This window comes from Solanum pennellii, chromosome 2 (genome assembly GCF_001406875.1).
Source record: "Solanum pennellii chromosome 2, SPENNV200".
NCBI lineage: Eukaryota > Viridiplantae > Streptophyta > Magnoliopsida > Solanales > Solanaceae > Solanum > Solanum pennellii.
In genome coordinates this window covers 39,106,015-39,123,583 of record NC_028638.1, presented here as the reverse complement: position 1 = coordinate 39,123,583, position 17,569 = coordinate 39,106,015, and the positions used below count along the sequence as shown (strand labels likewise).

At 31.3% G+C, this 17,569-nt stretch overlaps 2 protein-coding genes and 2 non-coding genes across 4 annotated transcripts; 2 read left to right on the top strand and 2 right to left on the bottom strand.

The window, feature by feature from the left end:
• Window positions 1–916: 916 nt before the first annotated feature.
• Window positions 917–1,729, bottom strand: LOC107009143 (calmodulin-like protein 1). Its single transcript, XM_015208419.2, has one exon. The coding sequence runs from the start codon at window positions 1,679–1,681 to the stop codon at window positions 1,100–1,102; it is 582 nt and encodes a 193-aa protein (XP_015063905.1). The 5' UTR covers window positions 1,682–1,729; the 3' UTR covers window positions 917–1,099.
• A 3,040-nt stretch (window positions 1,730–4,769) lies between these two features.
• Window positions 4,770–4,843, bottom strand: TRNAN-GUU. The gene has a single exon. It is a non-coding gene; the product is annotated as a tRNA-Asn (tRNA).
• A 3,606-nt stretch (window positions 4,844–8,449) lies between these two features.
• LOC107009184 lies at window positions 8,450–12,441 on the top strand. The gene is made up of 5 exons (XM_015208463.2): window positions 8,450–8,791; window positions 9,444–10,042; window positions 10,901–11,219; window positions 11,520–11,601; window positions 11,924–12,441. Exons 2-5 carry the CDS (start codon window positions 9,475–9,477, stop codon window positions 12,116–12,118), a joined length of 1,164 nt encoding a protein of 387 aa, XP_015063949.1. The 5' UTR covers window positions 8,450–8,791; window positions 9,444–9,474; the 3' UTR covers window positions 12,119–12,441.
• Window positions 12,442–12,846: 405 nt separating this feature from the next.
• TRNAR-UCU lies at window positions 12,847–12,919 on the top strand. The gene has a single exon. It is a non-coding gene; the product is annotated as a tRNA-Arg (tRNA).
• The last annotated feature ends 4,650 nt before the right edge of the window (window positions 12,920–17,569 follow it).

Here is a 17,569-nt window from a genome sequence, read left to right as displayed (position 1 = left end):
GATTCAATTCACACTAGCTAATAATATGATTTATTTATTTTTCATTTGTAGATTTGAAAGTATAGTGATTCTACCAACTTTATTCTAATTCCACTAGTAGGAAGTAAAGTAAAAATGAAATCTTTCCAGAATACATTTTAAAAAGTTTGAACAATGACACAAATATTCTTGAATACTATCCCGGTTTACCACAATTAGTGCAACTTGATCTTAGAATCAAGTCTACTTATCATGTTTGAAGTGTGTAATTATCTCATTTAAAAGCTTAAGCGGTTAAAAAAATTAAGTGTAGAATCATCTCATTTAAAAGCTAAAGTTGTTATATAGAGTAAACTTTAACGGATCGTTTGGTTGGGAACAAGTTATTCCAGGAGTAAGTTATCCTGAGGTTAGTTATCTTGGAATAACTTATCACATCACTATGATATAAATGGTGGGATAAGCTATCCCAAACATGGCAACCAAACAAGATATAAAAACCGTATCCCATCATTATTTTTCTATCGCATCACTATTTATTTTTATCCCTCACACCAGACGACCTCTTATTATTTATTTATGTTCTCAACACATTCTTTCCTAATGAATCGATTTCCAAATTGGCCAGCTCGATTTGCTTGAGAAGGAAAGATTGTTGATCAATTCATTTCCTCGACTAATGTGAGACTCTAGCATCCAATGCACGCCAAGATTGGTCATGTGAAGAAGTGAACTTCAACCAAACTCAACCCTAGAGGCGTTAGATCATGGGTCTTCCTGTGGCATGACATTCATAATCCATGTAATGCTTTAACTTGGAAACACCCTCAACCAGAATCACTGTTTTTGGTTGCTCACAAGTCTAATATCCTGGAAAAGGAGTTATCGCGTTTCTGTCTCAGAACAAAATCGAAATATTACATAACTCAATTACATCTAGTGCTAGAATTGGAACGCTATATATTTCTTGGATGTCTTTTTTGAAACTTAATCAGCATAACAAACTCAAACATAGAAAATAGGACACTTTATTGCATTAAGAAAACGGATCGAGACTATAGATATCTGCAGCTATTGTATGACATTACTACATTGTTTTCGTGTACTTAGACAACGACTCTCAGACGAGCTTCATGGTACGCGTCATCATTGTCACAAATTCATCCATGTCTATAAGTCCATCCCCATTAGCATCAACGCCTCTGACCATTTTCTTGCAACTCTCTAAGCTACATTTTTCTCCCATCATTCGTTGAACTTGCAACAATTCCTCTGCACTAATTTTACCATCGCCATCCAAATCAAACGCCTTGAAAGCGCTTTTAATATCAGTTGAATTCACACCACCTTCGAGATTCTGCACTCTCATGAACTCCTCAAAGTTAATGAAACCGTCCCCATTAGCATCTGCAGCCTGAAATGCATCATCAACTTCATAAGATTTCGTATTTCCTCCACCATTGCTCATCATCTTCATCGCCGATTTGTATTCCTCTTTAGAGATTTTTCCATCTTTGTTTGTGTCAAATTTGTCAAACACTCTTTTCATTTCCTCCAATTTTGGACTGAAATGAACCAAAGACGTTGTGCTTGGCGTTTGCTTTACCTTTGATAGGTGAAGTGATCGCCTAGATTTAGACATCGACTTTTTGAAACTTGCGTAACGAAAATAGAGAAAATTTGAAGTACTACTATTCGACATGTTATATGGTGAAGTAATGTTGATGTTAAAATTTGCAAGACTAACTGTGAATATATATAGCTTTAAAAATTAGGTACATTAACTTGCTTTGCTTTGTGCAATACAAGAGCGCACTCAGATATCTATGGGCCAGAAAGCTTTTAATGTTCTTTAATTTATTTATTCCCAATTCACCACACAATATGATCAAAATCCTCTTTTCGTTAACAATCTACACTTAATGTAATATTCAGTGAGATTAGTAATCTAAAATATAAAATATAAGACAACTACTAAAAGTGATGATAACGATATAACGATTTAACGGGTCTTGGGTATGGAGAAAATTCTGTTTGAAGCGTCACCCCAAAATGGATCTGAATATAATCAGAGTACTAATTATGTGGGCTCCAGACACCGAATGGGATAAAAAAAAACGATTTAACGGTATTGTTACAAATGAATGTTTAGTACTAGTGTGCTATAAAGCTTGGGCATATATTCTACAACTAACAAACTTCAATTTTACTACTTCAAATGTAGATGAACCTCTAAGGGGATTCAAAGAATAAAAAGATAACGCCACTCCTTTCCTTGATGCCAATATCCACTGAACTTCCAAATTATCCTTCTTATCAGCCGGCCATAAAGTATTTTAGAGGCAAAAGATGCTAAAAGGAAAAAAAATAGCTTCAAAAAAGTTATGCAATAGCTAGGGCAAGTATTTGTGATATGACATTTATCAAGTTTATTCGTTCCTATTAGTGTCACTTCATCAAATATGTGCATAGTTTTGTTTCGTTGATATTCTATCGTTGGGAAATGATTAATAGCTGATTTTGGAAGACCACGGCAATAACCACAAACTGAAACATTTCGATGACTCTCATAAATTAACATTGTCTAATTTTATTCTTTTTAATGATATGAAGTGATAGGCTCATATTTTTATATGGTATACTGTCAAGTTCATTTTCATTTGAGCTCCTCATCCACGCTTTAGTTTGGCCTCATCATGAAGGACGGTGTTGCAATGGATTAACGTCCCACATTAGTTGAAGAATATAGCGATTTGCTTAGGTGAACTTGAGAAATCCTCGTTTCATGAGTTAGCTTTTGGGGTTGAGTTAGGTTGAGTATCTTATTCATGTCTCTCCTCTTCACATGTCTGAACCATTTTAGCTTTTTTTCCGTATCTTATCCTTCACCAAATCTACTCCAACATTATCCTAGATAAGGAAAAGGCTCAAATATACCCTTAAACTATCTGAAATAGCTCATATTTATCCTTAAACTATATATTTTTGCTCAAAACTACCCTTCCCGTCAAACTATTGGGTCAAAAGTGCCCTTCTAAGTAACAAAAATTGTTAAATGTCATGTGGATGCCACATGACACCCCAATAGATTTCCACTGCCACATAGACTTAAAGGAAAATGGTCAAAAGTACCCTTAAACTATCCGAAATAAATCATATATATCCTTAAACTATATTTCGGCTCAAAACTACCCTTCCCGTGAAACTATTAGGTCAAAAATGACCTTCTTATTAGCGAAAGTTGTTAAATTCTACATGTGTCACATTGACTAAATCCCTAAATCTTAATTACTCATTTTCCCCTCATTTCATTATTTTCCAGAAATGATTTCACCCCTTCTCCCTCATTTCGTGGCTAAGGTTTCACAGTTTTCTTCATCGCTGGGAAAGTTGTGAAATTCTAACTATCATACTTTGAAATTGTAAACATAATAAAATAAGAAAAAATATTTACTAACCTACAACCATGAATATCCACTTTGAAACTCAGCCCCCAAGAAAGCTACGAAGCTTTAGCTGCGAAATTAGGGGAAAATTGTGAAATCCTAACTATCATGCTTTGAAATCGTAAACATAGTAAAATAAGAAAAAATATTTACTAACCTACAAGCATGAATATCCACTTTGAAACTCAGCCACGAAGAAAAGTATGAAACCCTAGCCGCGAAATGAGGGAGAACGGGTGAATGTATCATTTCTGAAATAATGAAATGAGGGGGGAAGTAATTAGAATTTAGGGATTTAGTCAGCGTGGAAGTGGAACCTTATTGACATGCAATGTGGCATCCACATGACATTTAACAACTTCTATTGATAAGAAGGGTACTTTTGATCCAATAGTTTGACGGGAAGGGTAGCTTTGAGCCGAAATATAGTCTAAGGGTAAATATGAGCTATTTCGGATAGTTTAAGGGTATTTTTGACCCTTTCTATTTAGAATACGTGGCAGTGGAATCCTATTGGCATGCAATGTGGCATCCACGTGGCATTTAACAACTTCCGTTAATAAGAAGGGTACTTTTGACCCAATAGTATAACGGGAGGGTAGTTTTGAACCGAAATAAAGTTTAAGGATATATATGAGTTATTTCGAATAGTTTAACAGTATTTTTTATCCTTTATCTCATGATTCCTAATACTATTCTCCTAATATGTCCATGCATCCACCATAACATCCTCATTTCTGCAAATTTCACATTTTGAAAGTAAGAGTTTTTGAGACATCACTCAACTCCATACAATTATAAAGACTTGATCTAAATCTTACCATCACTCTATAGAACCTTCCTTTAAATTTTGGTGGCACCTTTGTATCACTTAAGACTCTGAAAGCAAATTTCTATTTCATCCCCCTTACACCGTATGATAGGTGACATCTAATTCAGTCTCTCATAAACCCAAGATACTTTAAACTTCGTCTCTCATAAATGACGCGCGTATAAACAAGCTCATGTCTTATATTACTGAACGTGATCATTTATATAATTGACAAGTTTAAAGTATTGGAAATCTCTTTTAAGTGCTAAAAGTGATTTTGTGTTTTGGATAAAAACTTGAAACCAAAAAATAAGTAGAAAATTTATTTAATATAAAGTGTTGATAAATTGTTTCTTTTTTTTTTTGTTAAAATGAACTTATCCTTAAATTTGTATCTTTTGTAAAAGAATGGAGGAACGATGGATATAACTTTTTGTTTTGTTTTGGAAAGAGTGCTTTGGGAACTAAAGTAAATATAAAAGAAAATAGCTAAAAAAATTTCCAATTAAAAAAGGGTAACACAAAAATAAGCACGCTAGAAGGAGGGCTTGAACCTCCGACCTTGTGGTTAACAGCCACACGCTCTAACCAACTGAGCTATTCCAGCTAATGACAAAATTGTACATTGTAAATTATATGTATAATGTTATTTTCTGGACATCAAATTAGGAACATTATGTCCAACTTTAATCTGGTATAAAAATTATGGTGTAGTAATTTGTTTTGGGGAAATAAATTGACAAAATAGTTATTTATGTTTGAAGGTAGGGTTTTAATAGTTTACGAAATATTGAAAAAGCATTTTTTTTTCTTTTATTATTTATAGTTATAAAAAATTAAGAAGGTATGGATTCCATCAAATATTTAATAAATTTCGATGAAGATTAGATGTTCCTCCTTTAACAAAATCAAAAAGATGAATGTTCCAAGTACAACTCCATATTTAGAGGAAACTCCCACCGTTTCTTGTTGCTTATCAAATTTTGACTTGACACGTCTATTAAGAAATATTGATTGGTATAGTAAATTTATTATTTTCTCCTGTTATAATTTATATGATTTCAAATATATTTACTCACTAGGTTTTTTTAAAAAACATTAACTCGTTAATGAATTGAGGGTATATAGAAAAAGAATAAATTGTTCTTTTTGAATTCGTCAAAAATGACAATTGAAAATAGACATCAAATTTAAAATATTTGACAAAATAAATAGAGATGAAGGAAGTATTAAGGACCTTTTTTTTCCCTTCATTTTCTCTTTTCATTCTAGACAAATTAAACGCTCTCTATGTCATTTATAATCAAAATTTTTTAATGCTCATTTGTAATGATAACAATATCATTTTTCATATTATATTCTTTGTAATTACTTTCTCCATTCACTTTTACCTGTTACACATTAACTTGATATATCCATTAAGAAAGTTATAATTGATATAGGTACTATACTAAACTATCACCTATTAAATGATGTCTTGAAAATGATTTAAAAAATAAATATTTAATATTGAGGGTAAAACATGAAAAAAAGTTATTGTCTTTTCTTGATATGTCAAAAGTACTGATAAGTAAAAATAAAAATCTATTTTAAGAATAAGTGACAAGTATACATGAAGGGAGTATATTCTACTTATAATAATAACAATGACATTCATTATAATATTAGTCACTTGGTAAAATTTTCTTCTAAAAACTGTCATACTCAGATATTGTATAACAAATATTTATAAGAAATTTATTGATTGTAAAATAAAATATTAAAATAATTTTGATAATCATTATTAAAGCTTACACTGATCAAAAGAATAGTGATCATTGTACAAGAGACGACAGATTAAAAAGTTACTTGTTAAGCTTTTAGAACTTAAGGAAAAATGTTGAATTATCATTTTGCTAAAAGCTTGGACAAAATTTTCGTTCATTCGAACAATATATCATTACTAAGTGTTTGAAATATATGAAATAACCTACGATTATAAAATTACAATATTATATTTGATTTTTTGAATTTTTAATTAATTTTAAGCACTTATGATATAGCTGGTCATGGATTTATTAGTAATGTGTTAGTCTTTTTCTTTTTAATTAATGAATATGAAATCAATTGAGTTTTCAAATTTAACTAGAATTTTGTTTTGGTTTACAAATTAAAAAGTACAAAAATAATAAACTGAAATTTTTAGACAAACATTATTATTATATAGAGATTTGACCGTATATTCAGTGATCCATAAAAGATGTTTAATTACTTCATCATTTGATTATTTCAAAGATAATTGTGAATACCTCTATTTAAAATTGGCACAATACATAAATATACCCTTTAACTTGGCTTCGAATCATATTTATGTTCTTCAACTTTTGGTCTGCACAAGTAGACACTTAAACTTGTATAAAGTTGAACAAATAGACACACATGTCCAACATGTCATTCTACGTGTCATTTTTTGTCCTACGTGTATTTTGCCATGTAGGGCTCGTGTGTTTATTTATTTAAAAGTTGGATAGTTAAAGTGTCTGTTTGTGCATTATGAAAGTTGGAGGTCAAAGTTAAAATTTGAATCCAAGGTTAGGGTCCAATATATGTATTATGCCTTTAAAATTCCATCCATTTTAATTTGTTTTGGCTAGTTTGTCTCGATTAGATATTTAATAAATATTTTTTCTAATCTGATAGTTTTATATTAAATATATGTAGAATGTATTAAATTATCTTTTTAATCTATGATCTTAAACATATTATGAAAAAATCATGAGGCGTTATAAAATTTTAAAACGTTATTTAAGGTTTTGACTATAAATTTACATCTTCCCCTCACTTATAAAGCATATTTTTCATTCAAATAGCTATTATAAAATCAAGCTCAGAATAGTCTAATAATAAAGAGATGAAAAAAATGAAGATGAATAAGAGAATTCTTATTTAAGTGTGTCTTTCAAATGGTAAGTGATATCTATATTTATAATGTTAAAATAAAACTCCCAAAAATTATTAAACTAGTAGATATACAATTTTCCCAAAATATTCTTTTATCACCTTGAAAGTGCTCACACATGAATTCAACTAATGACAATACAATAAATTTATAACATTAGCTATATTATTCATAGTTGTAATAACTCAAGCGCCGAAACTCTGCAAATTAAATTCTTACTCTTTTGTAACGTTATATAACATTACGCCATAAAATACTCCACACGAATTACTTTTTTCTTTGTTCTTTTAATTTATCTGTCTTACATATAATTTTAATTATTCTCTTTACCAAGTTATACAACTAGAAGAATATAATGTTTATTTATAACAAAATTCACGTGTCATTTCCTAATACAAATTAAATTGTCATTCTGAATGACCAATTTTGGAGTAAGCATATATTTAACTATTTTTAGTTATTAAAAGTCAAATTATTAAGTTCATATATAAAATATTAATGTAAAATAAGTACTTATGATACAATCTATATTATTATTTTTTTAAAAAAAGAAGTGCAGGGGGTAGCTAAGGAGGGAAAAATACATCGAATTAGGAGCAATGGTCCAAAAAAAAAAGAAGTGTACGCCGTAGTTTCAGGTCTCATAAATCACATGGGTTTGCTTTGCCCATTCGTTTCGGACAAACTTCTCCCCCTTCTTTATATTCACTCTATTTCAAAATAAAAGAAGTGTTTTTAAAAATAATATACTTTTTTCAGTATTTTACAAGATATTTTTTAGATTTTAAAATTCAAATGAATTTAGTTTTGATCATACTTTTCTTTATAGATTGTTAAGCATTTTAAATTATCAATTATTGTGACTTATAGTACTTTTTACGTAGTTAACAAATATATAAATTTCATTCAAGAAAATTTAAAGATTTCATGTGCAAATTTTCGATTAAAGCTAAACCGTTTGACTCTCAAAAAATGAAAACCACCACATAATTCGAAACAAAAAGTAATATTTTTAAACTCTTTTTATTATCAAGAAATATTTAATAGATTATATTTTTTATTTTCTTTAATAAATATAAATGAGTTTGATATACTTGAATCAATAAATTTCAACATACCTCTATAAAATAATGATATAATTTACGTATATTCTATCGTCCGAGATATCACGGCTATGTTGTTGTGATAGTGAGTGTGAAATGAGACCTTAGGACAAAATGAGTACTATTCTTGTAATCTGACAGGTCAAAAACAAAATCCAATTATAAGCTTAGCAGTAAATTTGTTAGATGACTCACAAAAATCTCAGTTACTCTTCTTCACTGTCAAGGAGAAATGCAGTGACTTTTTCTAGTCAAAACGTTTGCTATCATCATTGAACCCGCCTGCCCACCTTACATTTACATTTCTTGATTTCTTTCACACCTGCAGATTCTTTCTTTTATTATATTTTTTCTTTCTTCTTTCCCTTTCTGGGGAAATTCAACAGTTACTTTTCTATTCATTAGTCACAACTTCATTTTCTGCCTTTGTATCCAAAAAAAATCCTAATTTGCCTTTTTCCAAATTCAGAGACTAGAAGTTGGCATAAACAATAGATCAACAAAAGTGCAAAGGGTGAGTTTCGCTTTTGCTAAAAGTATTACGCTTTTTGTCCTTTTTACTGCTTTCGCCCCCTTTTGTATCTCGATTTAAATTTGATTGGTTCAAAATTATGTTCACCAATAAATTCTTCGCACTTGTGCTTTTGAGCCAAGGGTATTTTATTGGAAACAAACTTCGATTCAAAAGATTACACTAGGTATGTTGTTTGTTTGCTCTTTTCGGAGGAAGGGGTCGGGTTTAAGTGGAGATGAATTTGAATAAAGTTTTGTGTATTTCAGGGGAATGCAATGATAAATTTGATCTGGTACTATTTAGCAATTATTGGTCTTCATTACCCTTTGAGTGGTCCTGAAAATGGACTACAGAAAAATGACCACAACTTCAACATTACATGAACTTGGCTTAATTAGTATCATCATTATCGATATCATTGCTTTAGTTTTTGCAATTATTAAAAAAAAAGGGCTACGCCTATGGTCTAATAGTAGGTTAAAAAATTAGTGTTGGGAAGCTAGAACATTTAAATTTTTTCAAACTAGTTAGGTTTAGTGGTTTATTATCTGAATATTTTATGGGAGTCTAGAATGTTGCAAGACTTTTTTCAAAATAGTTTTTAGGTGATGGTTAGTATCTCATATTTGAAATTATCTCATCCATTTGGCAGGGGAGTTGTAATGTGGCTATAATTAAACATCATGAGGAAACACAATACTTCATTGAGGAATTCAGGTACATATACTAGCCCGTCGACACCAGAATATGGAGACGATCATTTTGAAGGATTTCAGAAAGGATGGAGTTCCGAGCGAGTTCCCTTGCCAACTAATAGTAGTAGAAGACACATTACTGCTACTGCATTGATGCCGTTTAATAGTGGAAGAGCGTTGCCTTCTAAATGGGACGATGCGGAGAGGTGGATTACAAGTCCAGTATCAGGTTATGCCACTCCCAAGGCTTCTTCAAATGTGCAATTGCAAAAACAGCCCAAGTCAAAAAGTGGACCACTTGAGAATCCTGGTCTTATGTTCATGCCAAACTATTCGCCCTCTGTACTAGTCCATGAAGGTGGAAATAGAAGTAATTTTATAGCAAATTCACCGTTTACAACAGGTGTACTGGTGCCTGATGGATTATCCATTCATTATGGTGTTGGTTCCGGCTCAAGCTCAAGTGCTTTGTATGTTGAGAATAATATGGCTCGAGCAAGCACTGCTCCTGGTCTCTCAGATTTTTTCGCTGAATCTTCATTACCAAGCTCCCAAGGTATAATTTTCTTTCTCTTTGCAGAAATTCTGTTTTAGTTTCTTCTGGTTTGGTAGACTAGTTATTGCATACTAATCCTACGCAGTTGGATTCATCGTCATAATCAGTTGTTTACTCATAATTTTACTGTTCACACTCTTTGATCTTCATTTGTTTATCAACTTGCACTATCAATGTCTTCTTTTAGTATTATTAGCATAGAAACCTCATCGGTCCTATGGTATGTACGAGTGACGAAGTGTGTACATCTATCTTATTTGAATGTTGTTAGTGAACCTTGCATCTGGTCTTTACAACAAATCTTGACTGGAGGAATTAGTCATCTCTCGACTAAAGACTTGAGATGGACTAACTAATCAGTGTCCTGTGGATCTGAAACCTCCCTTGCTTTGATATAAAATGTAAACTGATATGCACTAGGTTAGTCAAAGAAGGAACTCATGTCAGAATGTGCTAGCAAGAAATCGATAATGTCTCATTAAAAACTGTACGAAATCACAGAAGGAAGGAAATTGAAGTTAACTATCAAAAATAAAAGGAGGGAGGTGGAGGTATTTGAAGTTTCCTAAGCATCAGGTCATGTCAAACTCTATCTTCTGAGAAATTTAGACACAGTTAGCCATTAGGCACAATTGTATTGCTAGTAGTTGTCTACCTTAGATCGAAATATGACCTTACTGTAGTTTTAATGCTTCTTAACGCCTCACACATAACACTCCCGATTTCTTGAATTATAGACATTTTAAGCATTATTCTTTTCAAAATGTGTTGTGCAATCACCTAGACCATAGTATAAGAAGAAAAATGTTTTCATGGCAAAGTATATTATTGCATTAATCTCTTGCATACAATGTACAGATGATAAGGCTGAAGACACCAAGGAACCAGATTCTATTTCCCCTGTAGTTTCATGTAGAGATATGGCAACACAGATGAGCCCCGACGACAGTACACATTCCTCTCCCAAAGGAAGGTCCCCTTCAATCCGTTCTATAGAGGAGCCGAATGATAAGCGTTCTGCTAAACTTGAGATTAGAGATGTACAGGTAGACAGAGGACCTCCCATATCCGGAGAATTACATAGAAAAGGGGTAAGGAAAACTAGGAAAGACTTACAAGATGCAACTGACTCGAATGTACGCTGGGATGTTGCAGATGCAGAAAGGAGCATGCCAAAGTACGTCTTCATTTCAAACTTTTGATACTTATAATAGTGTAAAAAGTACCTATGCTGTCCTTCAGTAAAGACAACCAGCACATCCTTATTGTTTACCTTTTCTGTTCTGCAAGTTTATCGATCGAACGACTTAGAGAGCTGGCCTACCTAATCTTGACTTCACCAGTAGAGAAGAGAATTCTCTGGATTCCCGCATAGACCCATAATTTCAAAGAATTCAAACATAGAAACAAGTGAAATTTAACTCATGGATCTGCCTCCAGAAGCAAAGCACTGATTTTTCCTTCCGTTTAATTGTAGGCTGCAAAGAGAGGAAGCCAGAATTAATGCTTGGGAGAACTTGCAGAAGGCTAAAGCTGAAGCAGCAATACAGAAGCTCGAGGTCGCATAAATTTTCCACAGATTACTTTCTACTCCTCCGTTTTAATTTGTTCGTCTTACTTTCCTTTTTAGTCCGTTTAAAAAAGAATGGCTCTTTTCTTTTTTAGCAACTCTTTAATTTCAAACTTTCCACGTGACATGGTTAGGACATAGGATTGCAAGTACATTTTGGTACGTTCTACCTATCACCAGAAGATTCAAAAGTGCTTTTTGCTTTCTATATCTGTGTCTAATCAAAAATCAGACTAACAAATTGAAACAAAGGGAGTACTTGTTTTGAAATAGTACAAAACTGACTCGGACTTGTCTTTTTTGGATATCAGGTGAAACTATCAAAGAAGAGGTCAGCATCTATGGATAAGATTCTGAACAAGCTTAAAGTTTCTCAGTTGAAGGCTCAAAAGATGAGAGGTTCACTCTCAGAAGGTCATCAAACAACTTCAAAAACACTCTTCCCTTTTCAGAAGTTCTTCAAGATCACCTCTTTCAGCAATTGCTTTTACTGTGGTGTCGAATAGTTTGGCAATACCTTTCTTGAAAATGCAATGAGCTCGGATCAGTATATGATTCTCGTCATAGTTTGGAGTATATTTCATTCTTGGTGATCAAAGGATGTCATAGAAGACTGATTAAATTCAGTTTTGTCCATGGTGTTGCTAAATATTCAAACAGTAACACCATCACTGTGAAAACTGTTTTTGTATATGGTTATAAAGAGGTAGCAGTACTGAGGAACCAAATTCTATGAGTACATGCCCAAAAGGCCAAAAAGGTCACAGTTGAGATACACATTTGAATATTTTTTAATTTCTACGTAAGTAATACAATGTTTGATAGCTAATTAGGAAGTAAGTTATTCATATATAACAAAATTTTATGCATTATCTTTGGCTGGATTAGAAGTTTAAATAGCTAATACTCGCATAGCACATAGCTTCTTAGGTCGCGCTCTATTCATTATCAAGCAATAATAAGCTAACAAGAACAACACAAAAGGATTTAAAGAGACAGTAGCAAATTATACAAGGGAGAGAATCAGAAACTAAAAAAAGGTAATCCTCTAACTCAATTTGTCACACATTTTAAATTTTGAAATTCAAATGCAAATAAAAGAAAATATTTACGTTGTAATGTTATTTATGAAACATTTGGTTGCAAGCATATAATAGAATAGGATTGCATTGTGTCCAAACATGATGTAATATCGTACAAATATATAGCAATAAATAGAGAGTAAATATCAATAGCGCCCATGGCCTAATGGATAAGGCGCTTGACTTCTAATCAAGCGATTGTGGGTTCGAGTCCCACTGGGCGTGTATTTTTTACTTTATTTTAGGCATCCTTCGGCCCATATATATCACGGCCCGAAAACAAAGAACCAAGATCGCTAATCAGCCCAATAGCAAGTTGAACCATGAAGTCTCATTATGGAGCACTTCAATTCAAACATAGTTATTAACCTTATAAATATAGTCATTTTTGTAAGTTGATTTTCAAATAAACTTTCAAAATAGAATCTTATCAAATTTGGTGCGTGGATTCACTGAGATACATAAACAAATATTGTTTCACTCTAGTATGAATTTATGAAGGGAAAATTGTGCATAATAGCAAATCATTAATTAAAATTAAATGCCATTAATATAGTTTGATTTAATTGTACCCTATGTAGCAAACTAATGGTATTTTCGTTTCTCTCCCTGGTGGATCTCGCTCGCCACTCTCGTTTTGATGGCAGTCTCACTCGCCTCTCTAGCTTTTATACAAACACAAATGTATAAAATGCGTTTCTGCTCGCCACCCTCGCCTCTCTCACTTATACTAACAGATTTCGTTTGTATAAAGCGAGAGAAAATTGTATATACATATGCAAATACATATATTTTCGTCATATACACTTATAATTATACAATACAAATATTCTCCTACCCAGTTTCCTATTGTCTTTCTCTCTTTCTCGTTTTATACATACACAGATTATACAATTGATCTTTTGTATACCACTGCTTTCTTTTGCATATGTATAACAAATTATACAATTGCTTTCTTTCCATATGTATAGAGAATTATATATGTGCATTTTTTTTTGTATATGTATAGCGAAATATATACATATTTATGTTTGATATAGAGCACAATTTTACAAATCTTTATATTTGTTATACGTAAAAGTTAGTCATTTATTAATTAGTGATATAAAAATGTAATTTAATTCAAACTGTAGAAATAATTAATGAATATGGTAAAATTTTGTGTGTAATTAAGTAGTTTCTCTTGATTTATGCCCACTCCTACTTTATGTAGATATATGCTCTAGACCAAATACAAATCTATAATATTGTAAAATATTGTAGAGAGATGAGACAAAGGACAAACCAACCAAAATACTATACCCACTCATGGATATATTATATTATATATAATGATAGAAACGACTTGTCAATTCTTTCAGTAAATAAAAAAACATGTTCAAGATAGACCTACTAACAGCTTCCGCTGAAGTAATTTATTGTTGCCTAATGGTTGGTAGCTATTTTGTTTTAAATATTTTTTGTCCTAATTTGATTATAATGACCATGTACAGGACTTAGCTATTTGGAAAGTTCATGATGGGTCCTTAACTGAGTTTTGGGTCTGTTGATGTAACTAATTTCCAAATTCAGGGCTTTCCATGCACTTTCTTTTCCTACACCACTTTTATGTGCACAATATTTACACTTATAATTCAATTAATAACACATTTTTCACTTTTTGTACCTCATTCAAATATTCTTTGTCCTCATGTACCTTTAAATTCCATCCCTCTAGGAGTAGGACAAATAGCGAAGTTTCACCTGTAGAATATTAAACGGGGTGATAATATATATATATATATACTTCATGTCTAGTTTATAATATAAATGAATCATTGATATTCTTTTTATAATCTAAATATATGATTTTTAGAAGTTCAAGAAATGTGTTAAGTTCTTTTACTAGAATTATCCTTTTTCTTAAGGAGATTTTTCACTACTTAAATATTTCAGATAATAACTGTCTCTACTTATAAGGAGAGTAATGGAAAGAATCAAAAGGATAATATTGATAAATTACTCTTTTATTAATGTCATTAAATAAATTTTTTGTAAGTGTGTCACACCCTCACAATTTAGTAGGCACTAATATTTCTTCCAATTTACCCGTAGAATTATATATCTTTACTTTAGGATTTTAATTGTAGCATAATATTAAGATTTTTAGACTAACACTGTAGTTTAATTAAATTGTAATAAGTATACCTATAGTTAATTTATCTTGGATATAATTTTGATTGTAATATTTTCGTGATGGCAAATGGGTCAACATAAAATGGGTAATAATTCAACGCGCTTATATTTGATATGCGTAAAAATGGATTAGGTAACAAATGAGTTAGCCAAAATACTAGTTTACCCATACTTACCAATATTCTCATGAGTAAATAGTACCTACTTAAGTATTCGACATGGAGAAAATATTTTAGTCTTTTTTTTAGATGAAAAATATTGAATATACTTTATTTCGTTATATTGTATCATAAAACTAAAAATAAAAAATTCTATAACTTTTCAATATAAAATAAATTTATCTAATTAAAGGGGAAATTATTTTTAATTTCAAAGTAAATGAATGTCGGATTTTAGGACTAAAATATGCTTGATGCACTTTAAACAATGTCCATACTAATACATGATTTGTTTATTTTACACTATTATTTGTTATCCAATATAAAATTAAACTAATAAAAGATATAATTATAATTAACTAAAGAAATGTACATTTAATATATATATTTTTGGAGTGCCAAAGACTTTCAACTTTTCAATTATAGAGAAGAATAATTAATTTTTATACAAGACATTAAAAGGAAGAAAAATTACAATATTTTTAGTGATATCATGAATTTTAAGTGAATAAAAGTTGGAACCTTAACCCATTTAGATAATACATAGTTTGCTCATATTTTTATGGGTTAAACATGGATATCAACCCATATTTTACCTATAAAAAAACTTACTCACCCAATTCATTAAAATACGATCGAATTGGGCAAATTACAAAAAATATAAACTCATTTTCTGGACACTACGTATGGCCTACCTAGCTGCATGTCCCTATTTAAACAATTGGACATGTGAAATTTCACTAGGAAGGAGGCATGTATATTTAATTTGTCAACATTGAATCGAATTCAAAGGATTCACATATTGCCTCTACTATTTTAGTTTTGACCAGCACCAACCCAAATTGATTTTTCATTTTTAACCATGTCATGCAGGGACTTCTTCAAATGTTTATCACATAAAAATTCCACTAAAAGGGAGGGTTTTAATAAGCGTATGGACTAATTCAGTAATTTTTATTTTAAATTTATATTAGGAAATTGTTAGAATGTATGCGTTTATTGTACGTCAACGGATCAAGTTCCTTCACTTAGCAAGAACGATAATTTAAAATGATCAAAACAATTCCATGCTCCATTAAAGTGTGTGTGTATATATATATATATATATACACATACATACATACATATATACATACATATAGTCAGCTTGCCTTTTGCCTCGTGGCTTGGATCGAAGGATAAGGTGCGAGAACAATTGGCTGCTGACAAAATTATCAACGACTGACATTCCTTATTTCTATTCAACAACGTATGAATAGTTCCTTGAGGTTGGTTAAGAGATTGTTGAATTTTTGCCTTGGAATAGGAATAAATAGCAGTTATATATATATATATATATATATATATATATATATATACACATACATACATACATACATATATACATACATATATATATATGGAGAAAGAGAGAGAGACTAAAATTTCAACGTAAAATATTGAGACTTGAGAGACGATGAAATCCTACTAGAAACATCTTCACTATAAAAAATGATAAAAACAATTCCATGCTCCATTAAAGTATATAGAGAGAGACTAAAATTTCAACGTAAAAGATTGAGACTTGAGAGACGATGAAATCCGATCAGTGAACATAAAAGAATCAAATAAAATAAGATATTAAAATGCCTCCCTTTTCGTATAAGATAGGCGCGTTTATGCACATGATGCGTTTTAACTTTTTGAAATAAAATTATAGACTGGTAAAACCACCAAAGAGATTATATATGTAATTGACAATTTATTATGATTTTTAGATGTATTTTTATGTCTTATCCCTAATTTATATAATGCGTGGGTTGAGGAAAAAGAAGTCATAAACTAAAAATGGGCATAAAGAGTTGGGATTATATGGGCACCTTCATCTTAAAATTGACACACTTCAACGTTGAGGTAAGCAGACAGGCATACCTCTAGATGGATCTTCTTGGAGACATTAGTATACAAGGGACATATTGGTTAGATGGGACAGACACGATTGAAGACAAGAGTTGTCCATTTGGCCTACAGACAGAGAACATCTCCTTTTTTCTTGTATATACACAAGACAAGTACGGGACGCAAAGGAGAATCTTAATAGTTTAGTTGATTGGCTACCCGAACTTTCACCTTATTGATGGGGGTTTTATTTATCCCCTCCCCGTTTGCCCCTTTTATATAAAAAAGTATGGGACACAAAGAAGAGTTTATAGGCGAATACAATTGTAGGTCTTCCTAACTTTAGGGTCAATCGAAGATCTAGCATTACGGTCGGAGAGAATGGGGCACGAGTGCGTAACCTAATAAAATAGTATTTTGTGATCCTAGGAAAAGCTATCACACTGATTCCATTAGACTTAAAAGCAAATGAAATAAACTGAAATAAAGCTTTAACTAAGCATAGTTAAGGAAATATAACCTCTTGATTTGAAGTTTTCTGGATTCCTAGGCCACTATAACATGATAGAATATGGAAATTTACGAGATGACTTTAGTTGTAATAGTCTATTTCACAATTACATGTATGTATATGCATATTATTTTGGTCAAATAATTTTGACTA